Source organism: Martes martes (genome assembly GCF_963455335.1).
Source record: "Martes martes genome assembly, chromosome: 1".
Taxonomy (NCBI): Eukaryota; Metazoa; Chordata; class Mammalia; order Carnivora; family Mustelidae; genus Martes; species Martes martes.
In genome coordinates this window covers 147104557-147132274 of record NC_137888.1, presented here as the reverse complement: position 1 = coordinate 147132274, position 27718 = coordinate 147104557, and the positions used below count along the sequence as shown (strand labels likewise).

Sequence of the window (27718 nt, the reverse complement as noted above, 5' to 3'; positions counted from 1 at the left end):
TGAATGACCAAACCACCAGTCAAAAATGCCTCCCAAAGATGCAAACCAGAACCAACTTTAACACCCTGCCATGGACTGTCCTCACATCTAGGAACTGCGGCTCTTTCCCACCACCCTGCTTCAGCTCTAGAGGTCTTCTCTCGGTCCTCTATATTTCCCAGCCAAGGCTGTATGTGAAAAATTAAACCCTTAGAAAAATCCAGGGGGAAAACATTTCAATATTAAGTACACAGATGCCATGAAATACTATAATAAAACGGGTTCCAAATTGATGTTATTGATGAAACTGTATCAGAGAAAATCATACCTTGCTTGGCAGCCGAGCAGCAGCATCTCGCGGTTATGAATCAAAATATATAAAAGAACGAGGAAGGCTTTTGCCCTAATGGAAGTTGAGGGGCTGTCAAGTAAACGAATAATTGTAGAGACAAAATCCTGTGGAAGACATTAAAACATTTTTTGAGAAAACATAAAATGAACAGAGCAGTCAACTATCAGGGTCAGTAATGTACAATAACTAAACATACAGCAAAAAAAAAAAAAAAAAAAAAATCAGCTACTGTTTTTGCATTCTTAATTTGTCCTGGACTCTATACTAAAATTTTAATATGTAGTATCTCATTCAAACCTGAAAACTAGCCATAACAAGTTGACGCTATTATCCCTATTTTTTTGAAAAACGTATTCATCTATTTGAGAGACAGAGAGAGGGCATGCATGAGTGTGGGGGAGGGGGGGTGGTAGTGGTAGAGAGAGAAGCAGACTCCCCGCTGAGCAGGGTGTCTGATGTGGGGCTCATTGCGGGGCTCCATTCCAGGATCACAGGGCGATGACCTTAGCTGAAGGCAGACTCTTAACCTTCTGAGCCACCCAGCTGTCTCAGTGTTATCCCTATTTTAAAGAGGAAAATGAATCTTGAAAAGTTAAGCAATCCAAAAAGTTGAACTGAAATCAAGGCCAGTGGGACAACAAAGCCTGCCTCTTAACCACTCAACCACCCAATAGAAGTGTGGCAATAAATAACTAGAAAAACTGGAAGTCACGACTGCATGTACATGTGAACGTCTGCACAAACTTGCATCTACAGAAAACGTATCTCTAGTCTACACATTTAAGGTCCTACAGATATACAAATACCCAAAAGAAAAACCTATATTCCTATAACATTCTGTAACCAAAGGTGTAATACAACAGAGAGGAATGCGTACTCACTAATATTAGCATTATTTTCCCTTCTAACAGATCGTCCATCGTTTCAGGTGTCTATTGATATGAAAAAGGAAATGCAGACACATACACATATGCACACAGAGTTAACTAATATAAGCAGTCAGGAAGATAGAACTTTATTGTTAGCAAGATGGCTACACAGAGCACAAGGGGAAGTTCCCAACAGTCCTGAAGAGAAGCAAACACTAAACAGGGACACTGTTATGTCCAAGGCAAATGGAAGCAGTTCAATATTTTGGCCATGCCATGGTCCTTTTACACTGGGTGCTATGTTGCCAAGCAGGAAGAATTTACATAGACAGGTATATGCTTTTTTTTAAGGATTGAGATATACTTATGTATCTATACCTATGCATGTGTCTCACCTAGGTCCTGAATGAAATAATCAAGCTAATTCATCTCCTAGGGTCAAAAAATGAATCAACACTAAAAATCTTTGAGTAATAGATCTGTTTCCAACTTTCCAGCATGTAGACAGCAGAAATCTCATTTCTCTACAGTCAATTCCAGTTCTAATTTAAACCCCGGGCCCAAGGACTATAATTACAAATATGTTTTCCACACTACCACCATCCGCCACACATACAAACACATATCCAAAACCAAAGATCCACTAGCCTTAGACTGAAAAACTGTTCTGATTACAGGAGACTAAAAATTCATGATAACTGACAGCAATTCAAGATCTGACAACTTTGTTTCACATAAAAGAATGTTACTGGGACAATAACAAAATCTGAATAAGGCCTGTAGAGGAGTTAATAATGTTAAATAAATGTTAACTTCTTTTTAAATCCATGGTTTGTTTTTAGGGAATATTCAGTGAACTAATTACAAGTAAAGGAGAGTCAAAAAACAAAAAATAAAAAACAAAGAAGCATCAAGAAACAAAACAAAAAACAAACAAAAACAAGTAAAGGAGAATCAGGTCTGCAACCTCTTCTCATATTGGCCACACACATGCATACATACACAGTAAAAGAAAAATTATAAATCAAACATGGTAAAATGTTAGCATTTTCTAAATGTGGGTAAAGGGTATATTGCAAAACTCTACACTGCACATCCAACACTAAACTCAGAATCTACCTTAAACATGACACTCGCCTTCTGAGGATCAATTCAAGACCAAACTTAAACACCTGAGCATCTTCCTTTCTCCTCCGTCCTCTCATGTCCAATTGATCCCCAGTTACTGTGAGAATGATACCCCCACTAACACTGCCTTGTATTTCAATGCACCATTATATTTTTCCTGAATTACTGTAACTTCGCTTTCTTCCAACTATTTCACAAGTCATAGCCACAGTGATCTTCTCCAATAGCAAATATGATTATTTTATTCACCTATAAAATATTCTCCATAGTTGCTGCAACCCTTGAGATGAACCCTTATCACAGCATACAATTATCTGGCATTTTATTATCTTTCCAAAATCACTTATCATACCACCACTCCTCTATATAACCCTCAGCACTCACCCTGGGGAAATTAACCAAGAAAACAGAGACTAGTGAAAGAAATAAAGGGAATCCCAAGATGATTGCAGGTGATAGCTATAACCAGGCACAGAGGGCAGCCTAACCATATTGGAGTTGGTCAGAAGACTCCAGGAGAGATCTCTTCAAGGAGGAAAAAATTGGACAGAATACCGGATGCATTGAAATGCAATCTAAAAGCAGAAAGTAATGTAATAGAAGCCTGCTGAATGTTGAACTAACCAAAATTTATAGACTGAGTGCATGTTTGTGATAGTGTCATACCTGAAAGTAAATTCCAGACAAATCTAAGATTTAAGAAATAAACAAAAGAGAATGAAAATATCTAGAAGAGGCCACAAGAGATAAATATATCATATATATATATATGTATTTATGCACACACATACTTACACAAGCATTTATAGGTATGAGAAAGATCCAAGATAGTTAATGGTACGAGAAAAAAAATAGAGACAACACACCTTAGGAATAGAGATGCAAAAATCCTCAACAAATATATGCAGGTTGAATCCAACAATACATAAAATGTATAAATAAAAAGATTATGATCAAGTAGAGTTTATCTCAGAAATCCAAGACTGGTTCAATATTTGAGTATCAATCAGTGTAATTTAGCAGATTAAATAAGAACTACATGATCACTATGGTGAGTGCTGTGAAGTGTGTAAACCTGGCGATTCACACACCTGTACCCCTGGGGCTAATAATACATTATATGTTAATTTAAAAAAAAAAAAGAACCACATGGTCAAATCAATAGATAATGAAAAAGCATTTGACAAAATTCAACATCCATTCATAAAAACCCACCAAACAAGGAATAGAAGGGAACTTCCTCAATCTGTGAAAGAGTATTAGAGAAAAATTATAGCTAACATCATACTTAAAGGGTTAACACTTGATGCTTCCCCACTGAGACTGGGAATTAAACAAGTATGTCCATGCCCATCACTCATAATTCCATATTTTACAAAAAGTCATTGCCAGTGTGATAAGAAAAGAAAAATAAATAAAAGTCATTCACACTATAATGGAAGCAATATTCTCAGAGGTAAGGATTATCTATGTAGAAAATCCCAAGGAATCTACAAAAAGTTTCTACACCTTATAAATGAGTTTAGCAAGATCTGGTGCATTTCTATACACCAGTAATGAACGATTAGAAAGTAAATTTTTTAAAGTATCATTTTTAATAACTCTAACAATAACAACAACAGAAATACAGGTAAAAACATAACAAAATTTGTGGAGAATTGGTAAGCTGAAAACTATACAACAATTATGAAAGAAAAAAACTTAAAGACACAAATAAAGAGACATTTCATGTTCATCTATTAAAAAACTCAAGATAGGGGCACCTGGGTGGCTCGGTGGGTTAAAGCCTCTGCCTTTGTCTCAGGTCGTGATCCCAGGGTCCTGGGATCCAGCCCTGCATCGGGCTCTCTGCTCAGCAGGGAGCCTTCCTCTCTCTCTGCCTGCCTCTCTGCCTACCTGTGATCTCTGTGTGTCAAATAAATAAATAAAATCTTTAAAAAAAAACTTAGTTAATACGCCAATTTTCCCCCAAACTGACTTACAGATTTAATGCAATTCTAATAAAAATAAAAATCCCAGCAGGATTTTTTTGTAGATATAAACAAGCTAGTCATAAACTTTATATAGAAAGGCAAAGGAACCCATAAGCAAAACAATTTGGGGAGAAAAGACAATAGAATCACACAATTATTTTTAATTTTTTAAGATTTTATTTATTTGACAGAGATCACAAGTAGGCAGAGAGGCGGGGGGCGGGGGGCGCGGGAAGCAGACTCCCCACCGAGCACAGAGCCAGATGCAGAGCTCAATCCCGGGACTCTGAGATCATTACCTGAGCCGAAGGCAGAGGCTTAACCCACTGAGCCACCCAGGCATCCCGAATCACACAATTATTTTAAGACACAAGAAAAACCCCAATGTGGTATTGATAAAATGACAGATACAAAGACCAAGGAAACAGAGTTCAGAAATGGAGTCAATTAGTTTAGGACAAAGTTGCAAAGGGAACTTAGGATAAAGGACAGTCTTTTCAATAAGTAGGGCTTATTATGGATATCCACATACAAAACAAACAAAAAAAAAGATATATTTCATTCCACACTGTGTACCATATGCAAAAACTGCAATCATACAAAATGAATCATACAACTGAATAAAAAACATAAAACTATAAAGTCCTTACAAGAAAACAGAACAGAAAATCTTCATGACCTTAGGTTAGAAAGTTTTTAGATATAACACCAAAAGCACAATTCATAAAAGAAATAACTGATGAATAGAACTGAACCTCATGAATATTAAAATTATCCTCTGTGGAAGACAAATAAGACAAGCCAAGCCAGATCCTAGCATAAAATATTTGTTTCCAAAATATACAAAGAACTCTCAAAACTCAGTATTATGAAAAAACACTTTTAATGAGCAAAATATTTAAACAGACATTTCACCAAAGAACATAGGCAAATATTCACATATACAAAAGAGGATGCCCAATATCACCACCATTAAAACAACGTAAATTGAGATCACAGTAAGACACTATGCAATTACTAGAATGACCAATTGAAAAGTGACTAGTATATGGAACAACTAGAATTCTATGAATATTGCTGGTAGAACTGCAAAATGGCATCATTACTCTAGAAAATAGCATGGCAGTTTCATAAAAAAAAATTATTAAACACACACCTACCATATATTAGATGCAGCCACTGCAACTTGCAAGTATTTACTATAGTGAAATAAAAATATATGTCCACAGAAAAACCTACACAGTAAAGTTGACAGCAACATTTTTCGTAACAGTCAGGAAATGGAAACAACCCTTATGTCCTTGAATGGGTACATGGGTATATAAACTGTGGTATATGTACATAATGGAACAGGACTCAGCAATAAAAGGAAATGAACTATTGATACTCGCAACAACATGGATGAATCTCAACTACATTAAGTAAAAAAAAACTCTCAAAGATTACGTACAAATACAGTTTCATTTAGGTAACATTTTAGAAAAGGTAAAACTTTGGGGCAGATAAGGCATCAGAAATTGCCAGGGATGGGGTGGGAGGTGATCTGCCTACAAAGGGAGCTGCACAATGTTATTCTTTGGGATGTCGCTACTGTTCTGTGTCCTTGTGGTTGTAGTGACAGGGTCTATGCATGTGTTAATCCTCACAGAACTGTACTCCAAAAAGTAAATTGCACTGTATATATATGTTAGAAGTGATAAAAGTGAGTGAGAGAGAGAGAGATCAGGCAAACAAGAATAGAGAGTAGGAACTGTGTTTGTGTTCCTAATATACAAAGAGTTACATAATGACTCTTCCTCACACACAAGGCAGAACTGAAGCCAAAAAGAAGTAAATAAGACAAGGAACACTTTTCAATGCTAAAGCCCACCATTCAAAACAAACATCCACCAGTAATGAATACAGTAATAAATGCTAGGCCTTAAATAGTACAGTAACCACTTTTATAAAGTGGAAACTATAGAAGATGCAAGAAGCAACAGACTTTATCACACCACTCTCAACCCAAGACTGTCAAGAGAACAAAAATAAGTGAGAATATAAAATACTAAATGACATAAACAACAGATAAGATGTTGTAGGTATATACCCAACTTTACACTTAGATAACAGAAAATGTACCTTTTTTTCTTCAACATAAAATGTTCCTTTAAATTGACCATATAAAAGGTCACAAAGAAAACCTTGATGTAATCCATAACATAAAAAATACTTTTTTTAGATTTCATCTCTCCCCTCACCCACCTCCCCTCTGACAGCCACCATTTTTTCTCTGTTTAAGTCTTTTCTGTTTGTCTTTTTTGTTGCTCCTTTGTTTCTCAAATTCTACATATTAACGAAATCAGATGGTATTTCTCTTTCTCTGGCTTATTTCACTTATCGTTATACCCTCTGAAGTCCACCCATGTTGTTGCAAATGGAAAGATCTCATTCCTTTTTACGGCTGAGTAATATTTCTGTGAGTGTGTGGCGTCATTTTTATCCATTCATCTATCAGTGGATGCTTGGGTTGCTTTCATATCTTGGCTTTAGTAAATAATGCTGCAATAAACAAAGATGCATTATCTTTTTGAATTAGTGTTTTCATTTTCTTTGGGTAAATATCCAGTTGTGAAATTATGAGATCATATGATAATTCTATTTTTAATTTTGGGGGGAATCTCTATACTGTGTTCCACGGTGGCTGCTCCAGTTTGCATTCCCACCAACAGTGCACAAGGATTCCTTTTTCTTCACATCCCCACCAACATTTGTTATCTCTTGTCTTTTGATTCTAGTCATTCTGGTAGGAGTATGGCAATATCTCACTGTGGTTTTGATTTGCATTTCTCTGATGGTTAGTGATGTTGAGTCATCTTTTCATGGGTCTGTTAGCCATCTGTATGTCTTCTTCAGGAAAATGTGTTTTTAGGTCCTCTCTCCATTTTTAGTTAGATTTGGGTTTCTTGGGCATTGAGTTACATAAGTTCTTTATGTATTTTAGATATTAACCCCTTATTGACTATATCATTTGCAAATACCTTCTTTCAGTAGACTGCCTGTTTTGTTGATGGTATCTCTTTCTGGGAAAAAGCTTTTTATTTTGGTGTAGTCCCAGCAATTTATTTTTCCTTTGTTTCCCTTGCCTGAGGAGACATATCTTTAAAAAAAAAAAAAAAGTTTCTACACCTGGTATCACAGAAATTACTAAGTTTTCTTTTAGGAATCCTATGGTTTTAAAGTCTCACAGTTAGTTCCTTAATCCATTTTGAGTTTATTTTTCTGTATAATGTAAGAAAGTGCTCCAGTTTTCCCAGCACCATTTGTTGAAGAGACGGTCTTTTCCCCCATTTTATTTTCTTGCCTCCATTGTCATAGATTAATTGACCATAAAAGCACAGGTTTATTTCTGGACTCCCAATTCTGTCCCATGGATCTGTGTATCTATTTTTGTGTCAGAATGGTACTGTTTTGATTACTATGGCTTTGTAGTATATCTTGAAATCTAGGATTGTGATAACTCCTGATTTTCTCTTCTTTTTCAGGGCTTTGGGCTTTTGGGGGGTCTCCTGTGATTCCATACAAATTTTAGGATTATTTGTTCTAGTTCTGTGAAAAATGTTGGTATTTTGATAGCATTGCAATAAATCTGTGGATTGCTTTGGGTGTAGTATGGGCATTTTTTTAAAAAATTAATTCTTCTAATCCATGACCATGGAATGTCTTTCCATTTCTTTGTGTTTTATAGTTTGGAATACTAGTCTTTTACCTCCTTATTTTATTCCTAGGGATTTTATTATCTTAGGTACACCTGAAAATGGGATTTTTCTTAATTTCACTGCTACTTCATTATTAGCACATAGGAATGCAATGGATTTCTGTGCAATGGTTTTGTAGCCAGTGACCTTACTGAATCCATTTATCAGTTCTAGCAGTTTTTAAGTAGAATCTTTAGGGTTTTCTATATTCAGTATCATGTCATCTGCAAATAGTGAAAGTTTTGCTTCTTCCTTACCAATTTGGTTGCTTTTTATTTTTCTTGTCTGACTGCTATGACTTGGATTTTCAGTACTATGTTGAATGTAAGTGGCGAGAATGATATCCCTCTCGTCCCTGAACTTATAGGAAAATCTCTTGGCTTCTCACCATTGAGTATGATGTTAGCTGTGGGTTTTTTATATATGACTATATATATATATATATATATATATATATATATATGACTATATATATATATATATATATATATGACCTTATGTTGAGCTATGTTCCCTCTAAACCTACTTTATTGAGGGTATTTAATCATGAATGAATGTTGTACTCTGTCAAATGCTTTTTTTGTGCCTATTATCATATGGTTTTATCACTTCTCTTGTTGATGTGATGTATCGTATTGATTGATTTGTGAGTAATGAACCATCCTTGCATTCCGGGAATAAATCCCACTTGGTTGTAGTGAATGATTTTTTTTAATGTATTGCTAAACTCGGTTTGCTGATATTTTGTTGAGATTTTTACATCTGTGTTCATCAGATACATCAGCCTCTAATTCTCTTCTTTTGTAATGTCTTTATCTGGTTTTGTTACAAGGGCAACATTGAAACTCAGAGTGAATTTGAAAGTTTCCTTCCTCTTCCATTTTTTGGAATAGTTTGAGAAGAAAGAATTTTTATAAGCTTGATGCAATAAGCACCAATAATCCAAAAGATCCTAATACCTGGAAATTTTTTTAATTTTTTTAAATTTTTTTCCCAGTGTTCCAAAATTCATTGTTTATGCACCACACCCAGTATTCCATGCAATAAGGGCCCTCCTTAATACCCACCACCAGGCTTACCCAACCCCCCACGCCCCTCCCCTCCAAAACCCTCAGTTTGTTCCTCAGAGTCCACAGTCTCTTATGGTTTGTCTCCCCCTCCAATTTCCCCCAACTCACTTCTCCTCTCCATCTCCCCATGTCCTCCGTGTTATTCCTTAAGCTCCATAAGTAAGCGAAACCATAGGATAACTGACTCTCTCTGCTTGCCTTATTTCACTCAGCATAATCTCCTCCAGTCCCATCCACGTTGATACAAAACTTGGGTATTCATCCTTTCTGATGGAGGCATAATACTCCATTGCATATATGGACCATATCTTCTTTATCCATTCGTCTGCTGAAGAACATCTTGGCTCTTTCCACAGTTTGGTGACTGACTGTGGCCATTGCTGCTATGAACACTGGGGTACAGATGACCCTTCTTTTCACCACATCTGTATCTTTGGAGTATATACCCAGTAGTGCAATTACAGGGTCATAGGGTAGCTCTATTTTTCATTTCTTAAGGAATCTCCACACTGTTTTCCAAAGTGGTTGCACCAACTTGCATTTCCACCAACAGTGTAAGAGGGTTCCCCTTTCTCCACATCCTCTCCAACACTTGTTTACTGTTTTATTGATTTTGGCCATTCTGACACCCAGAAATTTTTTAAACACTATTTTTAAAAGCCCTATACAAACCAAAATTGAAAAACTTAAAAATAGTAAGAACATTATGTATCAGAACCTACGGGATATATTTAGAACAGCAGTCAGAAGAAAATACAACCTGTAAATACATTTGTAAATGAAAATGAAAGAACAAAAATATAAGAACTAAATTCCCAACACAAAAAACTGAAGAAAAAAAACAAAAATTAAGAAAATCAAAGAAAATAAAGATGTAAGCAGAAGGTAATAACATAGAAAATAGGGGGGAAAGGGTAAATGATAAATAAGTCAAATGCTTGTTTTTTGAAAAATAACAAAGTAGATAAAGCACTAAATTAATCAGGATAAAGGGGAGACAGGAAAGATTAAAAAAAAAGAAGAAATTTAAAAATTTCCACTGCCTGGCTTCGGTATAATGGTGTGAAAGCTGTGTTCCATGCAGAAGCAGTCTATGTTTTACTGCTGTATAATGTTCTACTATGTGAATACAGAAAAATATATGAATCCATTCTACTCCTGAACATTTGTGTTGTTTGGAGTTCGGGACTATTATGAGTAAAGCTGCTATGGACATTCTCATTTGGTCTTTCTGTGAACAAATAACGCATGTATCCACTTCTTGGATATATGCTTTAGAGCAGAACTATTAAGTCAAGAAGTAGGCATTTCTTTAGCTTTAATCGAGGCTGTCAAATAATTTTCCAAAGTGATTGTACTAATTTATTCTTCACCAATATATGAAAGTTGCATTTCCACATCTTTCCCAACACTTGTTATTATCCATCTTTTCATTTTAACTGAATTTCTAACTCTGAGTTTAGAGCAAATATAATGAACACCAATGACAGTCAATTTAGGAGAAACTTTCTAAACAGTTTGGTATTACTTTAAAGCCATCCAAAGTTTTATGAACAAGATAACATATCCCTTATTCCAACTTACAAGGAACTAAAAAGAATTCATGGCAATGAACAAAGGAAATCTGTATTTAAACATACAGCTCAGGATGCCTGCGTGGCTCAATGGGTTAAAGCCTCTGCATTCGGCTCCGGTCATGATATCAGGGTCCTGGGATGGAGCCCCACATCAGGCTCTCTGCTCAGTAGGGAACCTGCTTCCCCCTCTCTTTCTGCCTGCCTCTGCCTATTTTTGATCTCTGTCAAGTAAATAAATAAAATCTTTTTAAAAATAAATAAACAAATAAATAGATACAGCTCCCTGGCAAAGAATACAGCATAAGACTTTAGTATGAATAAGAATTCAAGAAAATGAAAATCTGCATTAACTTAAATACACTGTTACAAATGGTGAATACTCTTGCCACAGATTTTTATGTATATTAAAATGCTTCTTATATTTTAAACATTTAAATCTTTTAAGTACTCGTAGATTTAGCATTTATGCATTCAAGCCCAAAAGCATTATGCCAAAAATATAATTGGTGCTTTTTCTTTTCCAAGTGCCTAGGAAAGTGGCTAGATAGAACTGAAAGCTCCATAGTTTTCACTCTACTAGACCATTAAAAGATGAATCCCTTTGATAAAGAACAAAAAAAATACAAACCATTTAAGAAAACACTTGAGAGAAATGTATGACTCGACAAAGAAAACCATAGCTTTTGAGTGAGTGTTAAGAGAACTCAAACAACTGCAGTGGCAGCATAATATACGGACTGAGAAAGAACTTGCAATTGGGAACCAAGCAAACCGGAGTATGAACACCACATTCCGAATAGCACATTCCTTGACAAAATAAGCTCTCTAGGATTCCATTTCCTCAACTTTAAAGTAAAATGGAGATGATTACACTGACATTTTCACAGACTTGATATAATGACTGAAGGCTTTTTGTCCAACTTAAAAATCCTAAAATAACTAAAAATACTAAATAATGTATTTTCCATACAATTACCAAAACACATCATAAAGGGCTGCAAGAACTGAAGTTTTGAAACGTGTATAAGAAACATAAATAAAACAATAAAAAGAGGAAAATAATCAGAGGTATATTTAAGACTTTAGCAAATAAAAAAGATAAAAAACAGTCCATTCCTTTATTGAGTTTTACTTTTCTACTTACATTAGAAAGACTCCTAACATGTCGTTAAAAATTTAAATTTAAATAAGGGGTGGGGGAACAGCCTTATGCTACTATACGTCTGTCAAAATAAATACATAATCTGGGAAAAAATATTTGAAATATGTATAAATCACTTTTACCAATAAAAAATTTATGAACACTCCATTTAAAAAACATATGAACTAGCAAACAACTGATAAAAGAACTCTAAGCTGCCAAACAAGGAAATAAATCATCTACTCTCACTAGTAGGCAAAGAAATGCAAATTTCAGAAGAATAAGATTCCATTTCTTTGCAAAGCAGATCAGCAAAGATGAAAATGGATGGCAGCCAGTGTTGGCATGGTCATGGGTAAATGGGTAAATCTTAAATATATCCCATATGAAAATAAGTGTCCAACCTTTCCTCCAGCTGGGAGGAAAGTGAGTTATTTTTCAAAGGCCTTAAAAATGTTATTTTATTCTGACACAGCTGTTACAATTTTTCCTAACAAAGTGATGAAAATGAACTTTAAGTACAATTATATTTGTGGTCGTGTTGCTTACCTGACAGAAACAAAAAGAAGCAACAATCTTAATATCCCAAAACAGGGTATTTGTTAAGTAAATCATAACTGTAGCAAGGACTGTATCTACCCCACTTCCTGTTTCATTGTCTTCTTTCATAGCAAACACTAACAATGTGCTTGCGGGTAGAGGGCACTGCATTACTTCCAAGACCAGGTCAGAAAAGGCCTTGTAGCCTCTGCCTGCTTCTCTCAGGAAATACTTTTTTTTTTTTTTTTTTTAAAGATCTACTTATTTATTTTAGAAAGAGTGAGAGAGTGGAGGGGGGTGTTCAGAGGGAGAGAGAAGAAACTCAAGCAGACTCCATGTGGATGCAGCATGAAGCCCAATATGCAAGTTGATCCCATGACCCCAAGATCATGACCTCAAGATCACTACCCAAGCCAAAACCAAGCATCAGATGCTCAACAGACTGTGCCACCCGGTCACCCCTCTCAGAGCACTCATGGAACCCAGCCACTATGCTGTGAGGAAGCCCAGGCAAACTTCAGAGGCCCACATGGAAAGCAAATGAGGCTCCCAGCCCACAACCCCAGCTGGGTGCCCACTGAATGGCCAGCAGCAACTTACTGCTCATGTGAATGAACCATCTGGAAAATTTATTCTCCAAACCCACTCACTCTTTCCAGCTCACACAGTCTCGCCAGAATTACAGATTTGTGAGCAAAATGAATTACTTCCCTTGTGTAAGCCACTACATTTTGAAGTAGTTTGTTACAGAGGAAAGATGAGTGAAATACAGCTTAAGTATATAATGGAAGACAAGAACTTTCCAGGCACAAAAAAAATTTTATACAATAGCAGCCATAATTTTAAAATATAGAAACATCCCCAAGTAAGTGATGAGGTCTACTGTATTTCTTCTTGATGTAATGGATGTAGCCATTATTAACAACCTTGCAAAACTAAAATAATTTATAATTTTGATTGGGAAAAAAGAAAAACTATAACAAATACTAAAAATAAAAATTATATATGAGATTTGTTTGTGACACAGTAACTCTGAGTCCCTTGAGAAGATGCAGTATATTACAGATAACAATTTTGGATCGAAGCCTAAAAACATCTTATGCGCTAAATAAATTCTCACTTAGTCATAACTGAAAAAATGAACAGTCTGATTCCCTACAACTAATTGCTCAGGACTCCAAATTAATCCTAAACTACATGCACCACACCTTTTGAACAGTGTTAGTCTTATAACACCTGAGGAGGAAAGACCATAGGCTGTAGGCAAAGACTCAGTGCCCAGGTTGAATAATCAAAACTACCTTTAGAGAACCAAAAATTACCTCACGTTACTTCAGTTTGCAGTCCACTATGTATTCAGCTTTGATTTGAATTCATCTTGCCATTCAGCTCAACATGCCTAAATATTACATGTGGGGAAGAAAAAGCAGAAGCTGTGTAGGTCTATAACCAAACCACAGCATAGTAAGTTCATGTCCAACAATCAGATGGTACTCGGCAGTAATTTCACAGTAGACAGATCAACCTAACGAAGAGATGATGAAATATTCAGAACACAAGAACTGGTCGAAATACGTGAAGCTTCCAGAGCAAACAAAATGAAACCATCATCAAAATTCAGCAAAAGGATAAAACATCCCTCTACTACTTCCCATAAAGACAAAACTATTAGATGAATAAAAATAATGATGAGGTAGAAAACTTCAACATTATCTCCTGCAAATCTCAAGAGGAAAAACTGATCTGCTTCAATCAACTGTCACAGGTAAAAATCAATGAGTACAGCCTGGCCATCAACGGATAATCGCCTCCAGGAAAACAACGAGAAATCACTGACACAATTTTCTCCTGTTTAATAGCAATGGAAATTTTTTAAAAAGTACTGATTAAATCTGAAATTGGTTTTGGGTTACACTTTTCTTAAAATTTATCCCAGTATCTAACTAAAATGTCTCACAAAACACATTTATTAATGTAGATAGACTAAAAATATCACAATACAAACTCATGGTCTGATGAATATGCATAAATTACTATCTTTTAAATGCTTAATTAGAGACCATTGAGTCAGTATGCCTAGTGACTTTCAGAAGAAAAAAAAAACCTGAGTAAGTTTAGCATTCAAATTTTTCTAAATTTTACATGCACAAGATTTCTCATTGATCTTTCCTGGTACTTCCAAATAACAGTGGTCTACAGCTTCTGGTTTATTATTAATTGCTAATGTGCTACTTGGGCTAAACACAAAACCTGAAGCAACAACTTCAGTCAACCTAGACTGCTAAAATAAAAATGGACAGCAGCTATCGTCAAGATTAATAAGAAAAGGAAAAAATTTTCGGAAGGCAGTATTTCTAGTCAGTAACACTCAGAAGGAAGCCATTCTTACCAGTGAGCATGAACAAACTCACCTGTGCAATATGATATGCCTTTAAAAATTAATGTGTAAATCTTTAACCTCCAAAGCATATGAAGTCCAAAGGATGCATTACCAATTATCTACCTACAAAGTACTTTCGAGGTCACTTACCTTAGGAAAAACATAACCAAGACAGATGTTTGAATCTGTGAAACTTAAACAAGTTGATGTGAGTTTTCAAAGCTCAATTAACGGAAATACAACAGGGTTCCAGGAGTTGTTTGTTTTTTTTTAAGATTTTATTTATTTGACAGAGAGATCACAAGTAGGCAGAGAGGCAGAGAGAGAGAGGGAAGAGGCTCCCCGCTGAGCAGAGAGCCGGATGTGGGGCTCGATCCCGGGACCCTGAGATCAGGACCTGAGCTGAAGGCAGAGGCTTTAACCCACTGAGCCACCCAGGCGCCCCTGGTTCCAGGAGTTTTATATGCTTTCAATTTTCTAACATCAACAATCAGACAGAGTTTTTAGGGTATTTTTTTTTTTAAGTCACACCATGATTTATTTACAAAGCAGTGGACTAGGTTAACTTTCATATACTTAACCCCTTTTCATTGTATGTACTTATATACACACATAGGCGTGTATTTACATCTATGTATGCATATGGATGGATGAAAGGAAGGAGGGAAGGAAGAGAGGGAGTGGGGGAGGGAAGGAGACAGTCACTGCAGGTTTAGAATTACATACTAATCTATCAATCTGGATTCTCATTACTTAGCCTTAGCTTATTCAAACATTGTTTAGTTGTCTGCAGTTCATTCTCTGATGGAAGCCTCAGAAAGAGCTCACAGGAACTGATCTCTTCCATGTTCACACATCTACCTGTGGTTTTTATCACAAAGACCCAATGTAATTGAATATAAAATCTTTGGCTAATGTCTTTTCTTAAAAATCTTAAATACCTGAGGAATAAGTGGAGCTGAATTGTGGCATCACAGGTCACTATGGAAATGTCCAATGCCAGTGTAATTATCGTTTCCTTGTAACTGACTTGCTGAAATTCAAGGTCCTTTTGCCTAGATGCTCAAAGGGCTTTTCTTTAAAACATCGTCTTATTGCTATTGTAGAATGATTTTCCTAGATACACTGTATGTCCTTTTGATTTGTACATTCAAGAACTCTGTTTATTCAGGAAAATATTATCTGGATTGTAGTTTTTAGTATTTGTTCTGTTTCAGTGACTTAGTTTTCTTCTCTGTATGTTGGATTATTTTGTCTCCTCTATATGTAAGATAGTCACCGGGATGCTTTTTATCTCTCCCTTAATTTGCTTGATTTTTTTTTTCACTTTTCTCCTTTCTAATCTTATTATCCTTATAAGACAAAAGTGTTAGTGCCTATTTCCCTTTGTGTTCCTTTATAAACTGTCTTCAATTATCTTCATTACTGCTTTTCCCCTTATTCTGGAATCTTTCCTAAGATAATATCACCTTTTTGTACTTTCCTACAGCCCAGTTCTGTTTCCCCTCTCCTCTTTCTGACTTGTGCAGTTCTTCCATAGCTTCCATTCCAAATTTCCTAATTCATTTTGGTTTTTTAAAATATTAGGTTTCAAAGATTTCATATGCTTTGTGTCCATGTTTTTATTAATAATCGTCCACTGTCCAGGGGGATGTTATTCAGAACCACTTATTCTTACCTTCCTACATTCTTTTACACTATCTTTTCATGGATTTTGGACCGTAACTCTTTTGCTTTGTTGGTGTCTGAACAAAATGGATTTTTTGTAATTTTGAGAAGATTCTACTGTAGACAGTGAGGACAGGCCAAGATTAGTTGCTATTTTTGTGATTTGAGGGCTCTTTCCTCTGTTGTGACTCTGAAATGTTCACACATATGGCCTCTTGGAAGTGAACTCCACAGCACCTTCTAGGAGCTGCCTTATCCAACATCCTCTACATCTTTTCTCTCAGGATTCTTACCATATTTAATGTGTATTCTAGTTTTAGTTTGTCCAGCGTGGAGTGGCTTCCTAGGAGAGTTTTTCTTGGGTATTTATAAAAACCTGGAAGGGCTTATGTTTGTCTTGCCCACCTTAGTCTCCCCAGTCTTTCCGTACTCAACCACGCACTAGAACCTATGAAGTCTCCCCAGCTCTCAATGACTAATCTAAGAACAGGCCAGGTTTTCCCCTTTGAGTGGGGAATTCTCTGCTAGAGAGTGAGTACTTGCCAGAAATTCTTGGATTTCCCAGTTGCTGGGACTTACAGAAGACACCTTCTCCTTCCCTCCCCAACCTCCCAAACAGCTGCTGACCCCACACTGCCATTCACAATTTTACTGCACTCACTTCTATTCTGGCATTTGTGGAATAACTTGATACCTTTATAAGGAGATCTGAGGAGGTGAAAAAATTCTGTGTAACAACAGCATTCTTCCTCCCCAAATCTACCCCAACAGGAACACTCTATTATATAATGTTTACCTTTGAGTTTGTCTCAGTTTCAACAGAATTCATAGGCAAGGGGCTATGACATTGATTCTACCATCTGAATAATCCCATCAGTAAATTATTATAATCTCAAATCAGTTACAAGGACACAATCTCACATATGGAATATATGGACAAATCAACAAGATATAAATATTTTTAAGTAACTATTTCAAGTGTATATATGTATCCTACTCAAAATCCACTCTTTGCACCAGGCTGGCAGCACTCTGAATAAGCACAAAATGACCAGCAATCAGATCTTTTTATACCACTAAATAAAAGCACCAAGGCCTTCCTAAACCATCAGTCCAAAACATGGACCACAGCCCAAAAGACCAAAACAAAGAAACAAGAAGGCATACACAAGAGCTGTTGTCAACCTCCCAATCTCACCAGCATACCACAAGTACCAGTGTTAAATAACTCAAATATTCCACATAAGCAATACACCTCTTCCCTCAGAGCACTCTTTCCAGTCATAATTTTCCCAATGCTACAGAGTGCAATGTTGTCACTGAAAGTTGTATAATTCTTATGTAAATTTTTTTCATATGTGAATTTAATAGAATGATACTTCCTGAATCACAAATCAGAGGGATATCTGGCAGGCTTTTAGATGGCAAATATTATTTCTGGAAGCTAAACTTCTTTAAAGAAATGTTTTTTTAATTAACTTCAAATTCTCCCCTTAACTAAACCAGTATGCCTAAAGTCAACCATGAAGGCCTGCAAATTGAAAGAAGATGACTAATTTTGTGATGTTTAAGACAGAATAAAAAAAGGATAAGAACACTTGTTCTTATATCCAAAACAAATGATGCAACTAATAACACAGCCTGTCACAGAAGACATTCACTCCCCGGCTCCCTTGAGTGAGCCTACAACACATTCCATCTCATCCCATCTCATACATTGGGTAAGGATAACTTCTTGTTATTTTTTTGGTGACATGGGGTCTCATCCCTACATCACATTCCACCTCATCTATAATAAAGTACGACATTACCAAGCTGCCAGAATATTTCCATTAAACACAGGTGGTAATGTTCAAAGTTCATTGGTTTAGGAATCCATACTATTTTCAATGAGATAATAAGGTCCCTAAAACCCTATATGTTGTTGAGACTATCTATAAAGCTTTAAGAACAATTGGGGCGTGGGGGTGGAAATCCAGTCAAGAAATGGACCAGAAGACATGAAAAGACATTTCTCCTAAGAAAACATACAAATGGCTAACAGATACATGAAAAAATGTTCAAATCACTCATCATCAGGGAAACACAAATCAAAACCACAATGAGATACCACCTCACACCAGTTAGAATGGCTAAAATTAACTGAGGACCTAACCTAACAGATGGTGGTGAGGATACAGAGAAAGGAGAACCCTCTTACACTGTTGGTGGGAAGGCAAACTGGTATAGCCACTGTGAAAAACACTATGGAGGTTCCTCAGAAAGTTAAAAATAGAACCATCTACAACCCAGCAATTACTCTACCAGATATTTATATAAAGGATACATAGTGATTTCAAGGGGAACCTGCACCTCAATGTTTATAGCAACAATGTCCACAATAGCCGAACTATGGAAAGAGCCCAGATGTCCATTGACAGATGAACAGATAAAGAAGATGTAGTATAGACACACAATGGAATATTACTTGGCCATCAAGAAGAATGAAATCTTGCCATTTGCAAAAACATGGATGGAAGTAGAAGGTATTAAGCTAACCAAAATAAGTCAGTCAGAGTAAGACAAGTATCATATTACTTCACTCATATGTGGAACTTAAGAAACAAAACACATGAACATAGGGGAAGGGAAGGAAAATTAAAATAAGATGAAAACAGAGAGGGAGGCAAACCATAAGAGACTCTGAACTCTAGGAAACAGGGTTGCCGGAGTGGAGGTGGGTGGGGGATGGGGTAACTTGGTGATGGGCATTAAGGAAGGCACCTGACATAATGAGCACTGGGTGTTATATGCAACTGATGAAATGAAATTTTACCCCTAAAACTAATAATACAGTATATGTTCACTAAATTGAGTTAAAATATTTTTTTTAAAATACATACTACAGTGTTTCTACCTTCAAGTACATTTCTAAAGAACAAAAGGAAGCTTAGACTCACAAACGATACCAGAACTCAATAAATGTAAACTAAAAGATTTATGTATTTCATTGGTAATCATATTATTAGTAAACACCAGAATTTTTTTTAAAGATTTTATTTATTTATTTATTTGAGAAAGAGAGAGAGGGAGAGAGAGAGCATGCGCAAGTAGGGGGAAGGGCAGAAGGAGAATGAGAAGCAGACCACTCCTGCTGAGCAGGGAGGTGGGGCCTGATCCTAGGACCCCAGGGATCATGACCTGAGTTGAAGTTGAGTATCTATGAGATGTTACTATGGTTCTCCTTTCAGACCATAGTACATACAGGAAAAAATTATCCATGTGGTAGTAAGACTATCACACCTAACACCATAGCTACAATCACCACACACACAATCTCGAGGAGAAAACTACTGAATGCTCCTTAGAGATCATCAGAAACTTCAAAAGTGAAGAAAAGGTAAATTATAACTTGAGTGCTATAACATGAATCCTTTTAGCCAAATTATGAAACATCTCAAGGATACAGAAAAGTGATTTTAAAAATCCATTCAATGTTTATGCACATAAACAAACAGGAAAAAAAATTTTTTAATAAATAAAATAAATAAATTTTTAAATAAATAAATAAAATAAAAATCCATTCAATTTTATCAAACCTTAGTATTTAAAAAAATAAACCCAAATTCCTTTTTTTTTTCCAAAGAAACAACATATTACAGAGACACAGCTGATGCTGTTGCCCTCTATTACAAAAGATAAGTATTCTCAGAACTCTGGTGGTTACAACAGAATTATGTAACCATAAAAAATAGGTAAATATTTTTGCATATTTTAAACTTTGTGTATGTTATTCTTTTGTCCATATCCTTTTCAGCTTACCTTTTTCAATCAGTTTTATGAGATTTACCCACATCAATACATTTTCAGTCTAGCTAACTCATTTTTACTTGCTATGTATTGTTCCATCATATGGATATATTACAATTTAATTTCCCAGTCCTTTGTTGATTGACTTTTACACACTGTTTGCCATCTTCTGATACTACAAAAATGCTGTGAGACAAATACTGTTTCTGCATACAACTGTATAAGGATATGTTCCCAATGGAAATATTGCTATGCTATGTGCATCTTCAAATTCACTAGAGAGTATGAAATTGTACTCTAAAGTGATCATACCACTTTACCCAGGAGGGTTCCCACTGGTCTATACCTTCACCAACAACTCTGTCAGACTTATATATTTGCCAACCTAAAGTGTATGAAACTAACTCATTTTAACCTTCATTTTATTCACCAACAATCAGTGTGAGCATCTTTTCCCAACATTATTGACCATTCTAGATTCTTCTTCTATGAAGTAAGTCTTCATAGCCTATGTTCATTTTGCCTTGTCTTTTCCTTTTTATACATAGGCTATTTTTTATGTGCTGGATACTACACTTTAAGAAAACTTTCCTACAGCAAGGTCATAAAAATAGCCACTTACATTTTCTTTAAAATTTTTTCAAGGTTTCATATTTTAGCCTGATAAGAAAAGAGACCTAATGGCCAACTATCTTTCAAACACAGAATGGATGAATAAAATGTAGTGCATCCACTATGAAGCACTGTTTTTAAAAAGGTGGGGGGCACACACACAAGAACATATCTATTAACAACAATGCAGTGATCTCTGAAATACATTACTACATGAAAAAAAAAAAAAGGTGCAAAGTGGCATATGCTGTCCTTTTGTCTAAAGAAAGAAGAGAATAATACAGCACCCACCCAGGGGTCATTTTAGAGTCAACTAGACATACTGATGCAAAAGATGACCACAGATCACATTTTCAACCGGTCTGCTCAGGAACCAGAGCTTGCTGGGCGGGCAGCATCTGAAGTTGCTCTGGCCATAGCCTATGGAGCACAGCTCGGCATAGTAAGAAAAGGACCACACTGGGTGGTTATGGGAGTCAGCCTGGCTTAGAAGCTTCGTAGCCCACAGGCACCAGTCTCTCTCCTAACAACTTCACAAACGACAGGTTGGTCTTAGGTTTCCAGAAAAAGCTGGAAAGTTAACTGAAAGTACAATTCTTAATCCTTTACCCATAGATATAGGACCATGGTGGGGGGGGGTAGAGGGGGGAGGTAGATAAAATGAAGTAAAGAGCTAGATATAAATAGTATATCTATAAAATAAATTAACTATAAAATAAAAATAAAAACTAAAAATAAAAAAATAAAAAATAAAAAAAATTAGTGAAAATTTTAGAGCCAAATATACAGAGATAAATACATAGATAAATTACATGGATATAAAGAGAGAAATAGATATAGGGAGAGAGACATAGTTGCATATACTCCATTTTCTTTAAATAGAAGATTAAAACAGATACTAATAAAAATGTTTACATTCGATGGGTAAAGAAGGGAACAAGTGAAAAGAGAAGAGATGGAAAACAGTTTCCTGTGAATGGATTCTTTGTAAGCTGACATTAAAACCATACCAACATTTTACATGATTATAAAACAAATTAAATCGAACGTAAAGCAATCCCCTCAAATAAAAAAGAAAATGATACTTAAGGATATATTATGTTGGTACTTTAACATACACAAACAAAAAACAATTATTTGAAAAGAATTTACCACATACTAATCTGACTACACATCTAGTTGGACATACCCTAAGCACTAAAACAATGGCACAAAAATCCTAGGTTGTGTTCAGAAATCATAACAATATTAGAAATATCACTGTTATTCTGAAACTTCTATAAATATTGTAAAACATATAAGAAATTATGTTAATGTCAGTAGAAAGCAAGATTTGCAACTTAAAGAAGTATCATATAAATTCTATTATTTTTAATTTTTTAATAAAATATAAATTTTATATAAATATATAATTTAATATCTTTTATAAATATACATTTATATTTATAAATATATGTACATATATAAATATATAAGTATATTTATATTTTATGTATATATACATTTATTTATATATTTTACATATTACAAATATATATTTATATATACATTCATTTATATTTTATATATTTATATATTACATATTATATAAATACAATTATATTATATAATTATATTCATTATATAAATATTCATATATTATATATTACATATTTATAATTACATAAATATTACATATAATTATAAATGATATTAATAATTATATACTATATATAAATGGTATAATTATGTATGATTATAAGTATATAATATATAATATATATTTTATATATAAGTGGATATATTATACATTTTATATGCAAATAAATGTATGTATAAATAAACATATTTATTGTATATGTAAATATATAAAAATTTATTATATAAATATAAAATATAAATAATATAAATATATTTTTATTTTTATTATAAAGTAATAAAATAAAATAATTTTATTATTAAATTATAAGTTATATATATATATATCATATAAAATAAATTAACCAAAATACTGAAATTGGAAATACCAGCATAAGCAGATGTATTTTTTTTAATTAAATTTTTTATTTATTTTCAGCGTAACAGTATTCATTGTTTTTTCACCACACCCAGTGCTCCACGCAATCTGTGCCCTCCCCAATACCCACCACCTGGTTCCCCCACCCTCCCACCCCCCGCCCCTTCAAAGCCCTCAGGTCGTTTTTCAGAGTCCATAGTCTCTCATGGTTCACCTCCCCTTCCAATTTCCCTCAACTCCCTTCTCCTCTCCATCTACCCTTGTCCTCCATATTGTTTGTTATGCTCCACAAATAAGTGAAACCATATGATACTTGACTCTCTCTGTTTGACTTATTTCACTCAGCATAATCTCTTCCAGTCCTGTCCATGTTGCTACAAAAGTTGGATATTCGTCCTTTCTGATGGAGGCATAATACTCCATAGTGTATATGGACCACACCTTCCTTATCCATTCATCCGTCGAAGTTTGGCGACCGTGGCCATTGCTGCTATAAACACTGGGGTACAGATGGCCCTTCTTTTCACTACATCTGTATCTTTGGGGTAAATACACAGCAGTGCAATTGCAGGGTCATAGGGAAGCTCTATTTTTAATTTCCTGAGAAATCTCCACACTGTTCTCCAAGCAGATGTATTTTTAAAAGTCATTTCCTGGCTCTATCTGTTGGGAGTGCCTCAAAACAATAACTAACCCAGTAGCAGTGAGTACTCCTATCACATTATGGTCTCTAACTATTATTTCCCACTAGAGGAACCGGGGCTCTTTGGAGGAACGAGTGGTTCCACATGCAGTGCATAAAACCTGCAAGAGAAGCCTAAAACACACTGTTCCATCAGAAGGCAAGAAACTAAAGACTACTGGATTTCTGACTAAAGGACCCAGGAGGCCACTTAGGGAGGCTTCCACCGGCTAAAGAAGCAACACTATCAGTACTAAAAAGAACATCATCCACAATGGAAACATACCAAAATATTAAAATCCATGAGTCCTTAAGGGAACAAAGTATCCCTTCGAGTCCCCATCCTAAAAAGTAAGTCTTTGGAGACTGCTAGAAAAAACAACTCATGATTCCAAAACCCAGTCACTAAGCCAATCTTAGGTAAACCGTTCCTCAGGTAACCACGTAGTTGATAAAAGCTTTTTTCTATAGAGCAATTTCAATTAAGACATGAAGTCAGAATGATATTTTCACCCATACCAAAACAAAATGCCTCAGCAATTATCACTGACAGCTGCTAAAACCACTAGAAGGAGAGGAGGTGAGGAAACTTAGAACCAGTAGACTTGGACGTGAAGCCACTGCTCACTCTTTGGATGGGAAAAGAAAGAGCCACGTCATCCATGTGTGCCTTCTGTTATGAAAAACATACACCACTGGTGCGCCTGAGTGCTCCCCAGTTAAGTGTCTGCCTTTTGCTCAGGTCATGATCTCAGAGTCCTGAGATCACGTGGCTCAAGGACCAGCTCAACCGGGGCAGTCTGCTCAGCAGGGAGCCTGCTTCTCCCTCTCCCTCTGCAGCTCCCCCTGCTTGCGCACTCTTGTGTCAGTTTTTTCTCTCTCTGTCAAATAAATAAAATCTTAAAAAAATAAAAATATAAAAATAAAAACAGTGGTGCCTGGGTGGCTCAGTCAGTTAAGCATCTACCTCCTGCTCAGGTCATGATCCCAGAGTCCCAGGATGGAGCCCCAGATCAGACTCCCTGCTCAGCAGGGAGTCTGCTTCTCCCTCTGTCCCTCACTCCATTCATGTTCTCTCTCTCTCTCTCTCTCTCAAATAAATAAATAAAATCTTTAAATAAAAATAAAATCCATGAGGAAGGCCAATATCACGACCCTACATGATCTAGGTCTCCCTCTGTTCCCAGCCTCCTTCCAAAGGTCTCTTCCCCACCCCTTGCTCACTAGGTTCAGCAGGTCTTCTTTCTTTCCAGACCCTCCCAAGATCTCTCACACCTCAGGGAAGCTGAACTACAAAGTTCTTCCTCCCAAGAGCTTCACAGAACAAACTCTTTCTTATCATTCAGGGTTCAGATGGAATGACACCTCCTCAGAGAAGCCTTCCCTGACTTCCCCCCATACACACCCAGGTAATATCATTACATGCACTCCCTGCTCACTGCCTATTACAGACATGCTATCACATTACTCTGTTTTACGTTCTTCAGAGAATCAACACTATGCAAAATTGTTCTGTGTCCTCATTTATCTGACATCAGCATTAGCTCTAGCACTGACATCCTCCATTAACTTGACGAAAATTACTCAACACACTAAGTTTCATCTGTGAATACCCCAGGATTGCAAGTCACTAACTGGCCCATAGTAAATGTTCAATAAATGGCAATACTTTTTAATTAATAACAAATAGAATCTTACATTTTAAATGAGAATTCACTGCATATTACTGACCTGTCATAGAAACATTTTAAAAACTAAAGGACAGGAGAGAGGAGGTACACTTTTTCCTATTCTTCCTACTAAGCACAACTAAAAACCCTTGATGTTGGATATAAACAAACAAGACAATTCTGAAAGGTAGAGAGAAGACAGAACCAGTAGGAAACTCAGGATCTGAGTATCAACATGGCAATGAACTCACTGGATTTTTTTTTTTGCCACTGATATCCTGGATTGAGTGGATATCCAGGAACCTAGAAACACCAATAGGCACAAAACATAAGAAAAATCAGCTCTCTCAAGCCAAAGAACCAAGAAAGGGGCAGCCCAGAAAGATCGAAAACTTTCAAACAAGAGCTACTTTACTCAATTTGAACATCACAGAAAAACCATGACCCCATCCCCATCAGCCCAGGGCAAGTGGGGAGCCTAAACTCCTACCCTCAATAGCCAACACTTTCCCCACAAGGGCAATACCACAAAAAAGCAAGTGGAGAGCTGACAGTAACACCCACCCAACGACAGCCATTTGCCCCCAGCCCTGGTGTCAGTACAGGCCATGTGGGGAGCCTGGGCTCCCACCCTAATAGGAGAAACCAGATTCCTTTCTCTCTCCCCAAGATAGCAGCAGAGAAGGCGAGTGGGAAGTCTGCACCTTTAGCACCTTCCACCAGAAATGAGGCTCACAGTCCCATTCACAGTGGCAGGGGAGACAGTAAATGAGAAGCCCTCCCCACTCCCAGCCAGGGGGGGCATCAAAGAAGGCCTATGGAGAGTGTGGAATTGCACCCTTGCCCAACAGTAAGGAGGGGCTCTCTGTACCCCTGGGATGTCAACAGAAGCCCACTGAGGAATCTGGACTTCTACCGCATAAAGGCAGGCACAGGCATCACCCTCCTTTCTCTGCTGGCTCCCTTTCAGAGGCCTACTAAAACAGATTCACATAAAACCCAGACTCCTTAAAACACAGCACCCTAACGTTTAGTGGGCACAGAGTTTCAGTTTTGCAAGATGAAAAGGTTCTAGAGATCTGTTCCACAATGGTGTGAATATACTTACCACTACTAACTATAAACTTAAAAACAGTGAAGATTGTGAATTTTGTATTACATCTTTTCTACCATAATAATTTTTTTCAGCACCAATACTACTCAAAATCAAAAGATTACTTATTCAATACATTTCAGTGTTCAATAATTTCTTTTGTTAAAGTCCATGGAATACTATATATTATAAAGCAATTACAAAATCACATTAATCAATGCATCTTATTTTACTACCTCTGTGAAATACTGTATTTGAAATTCAGTTAATCCATACCTGTTCTGAGAGTGGGAAAAAAACAAACTGCAAAAACTCTCAGCCTCTCTTATCACAATTTACACAGAAAACTACTCAAGTGGGGCTTTTTCTAATACAATGTAACAATATTTAATGACTTGGAAAATTAATAGTGGAAATTAGATAGACTGTTGGGAAAAAAATAGGTTTCTCTGAGGCTCACACTTCCTAACAGAATCTAAATCAGAATCTAAATCAGAACTGAATATTTTAAAACTCCACTGTACATAAAATAAGGGACTATCAAAGGAGTAGAAGAAAAGTAAGCTAAAAAGAGAAGAAAGGGAGTTATCCAGGTGATTTGTGTTAGCCAAATGCTGGACAAGGAAAGGGGCAAGAAATGAGTCCAGGTAAATGAGTCCAGAGGATATAAAGGGAAGACAAAGCATATGGGGAAAGAGATGGGGGCTGAGGAACAAGAGCCAGAAGAAATATCAGCATAAAGGAAGGACTCATAAATTTTCCAACTTTTCATTAATAAAATGGGATATGCAGGCAGAGCCATTTACTGGATTTCTATTTTAATCACTAAAAGACCCTTACAACATCTTCAGATGAATGGCCTGTGGTACAGGGGTTTGGCAAAATTCAAAAAGGTCCCTGAGAAGAAAAATAAATTCTACAGAGATGATATTACTTGTTTTCTCCTGCAACTGCAATGGTTCAACAACAATTTTTAAAATACAGTAATAGGTGAAATCGAAGTCAAACCTTTTCTTGGATTAGCCTCTGAAGATGAATCCCGCAAGACAACATTGCAGTAAATAAGGTCAACATGTACTGCTGAACTTTGCAGATGGCTGAGGCCAGGGAGTTTATCACTGAGTTCAGTCCCACCTTCTCAATAACATTCTGGAAGGCAGTAGGAGAATGACGGGTGATTCTACACAAGGCCTGCAGAGACAGGAGAATAGATCCGTCAGACAACTCCAGAAAGATACTGTGACTCAGAAAGATAACACCAGTTTCTGTGTAAAGGAGTAGAGGGTGCTTACCTTGCCCCTTCATTACTTGTTTTGGCATAAGAAAGTTGGAAAACGTCCGCATATTTAAAAACAAAACAATAATCCAGCTCCCAGTAAAAACTAATGTTGTTTTAAGACAACAAAGCCTCTTATGATAAACATACAAATTATAAAGGGTTAACTGAAATGACAAACTAATT

At 36.0% G+C, this 27718-nt stretch overlaps 1 protein-coding gene across 1 annotated transcript in view; it reads right to left on the bottom strand.

Annotated features, from left to right (window-relative positions):
* ULK4 (unc-51 like kinase 4) overlaps nt 1-27718 on the bottom strand; it is a 610308-nt gene that overhangs the window by 442543 nt on the left and 140047 nt on the right. Inside the window, exons 21-22 of the mRNA XM_080819657.1 lie at nt 27265-27447; nt 308-435 (exon numbers count right to left, since the gene is read on the bottom strand). Coding sequence (XP_080675783.1) covers nt 308-435; nt 27265-27447 — 311 coding nt within the window. The remainder of the gene's footprint in view (nt 1-307; nt 436-27264; nt 27448-27718) is intronic.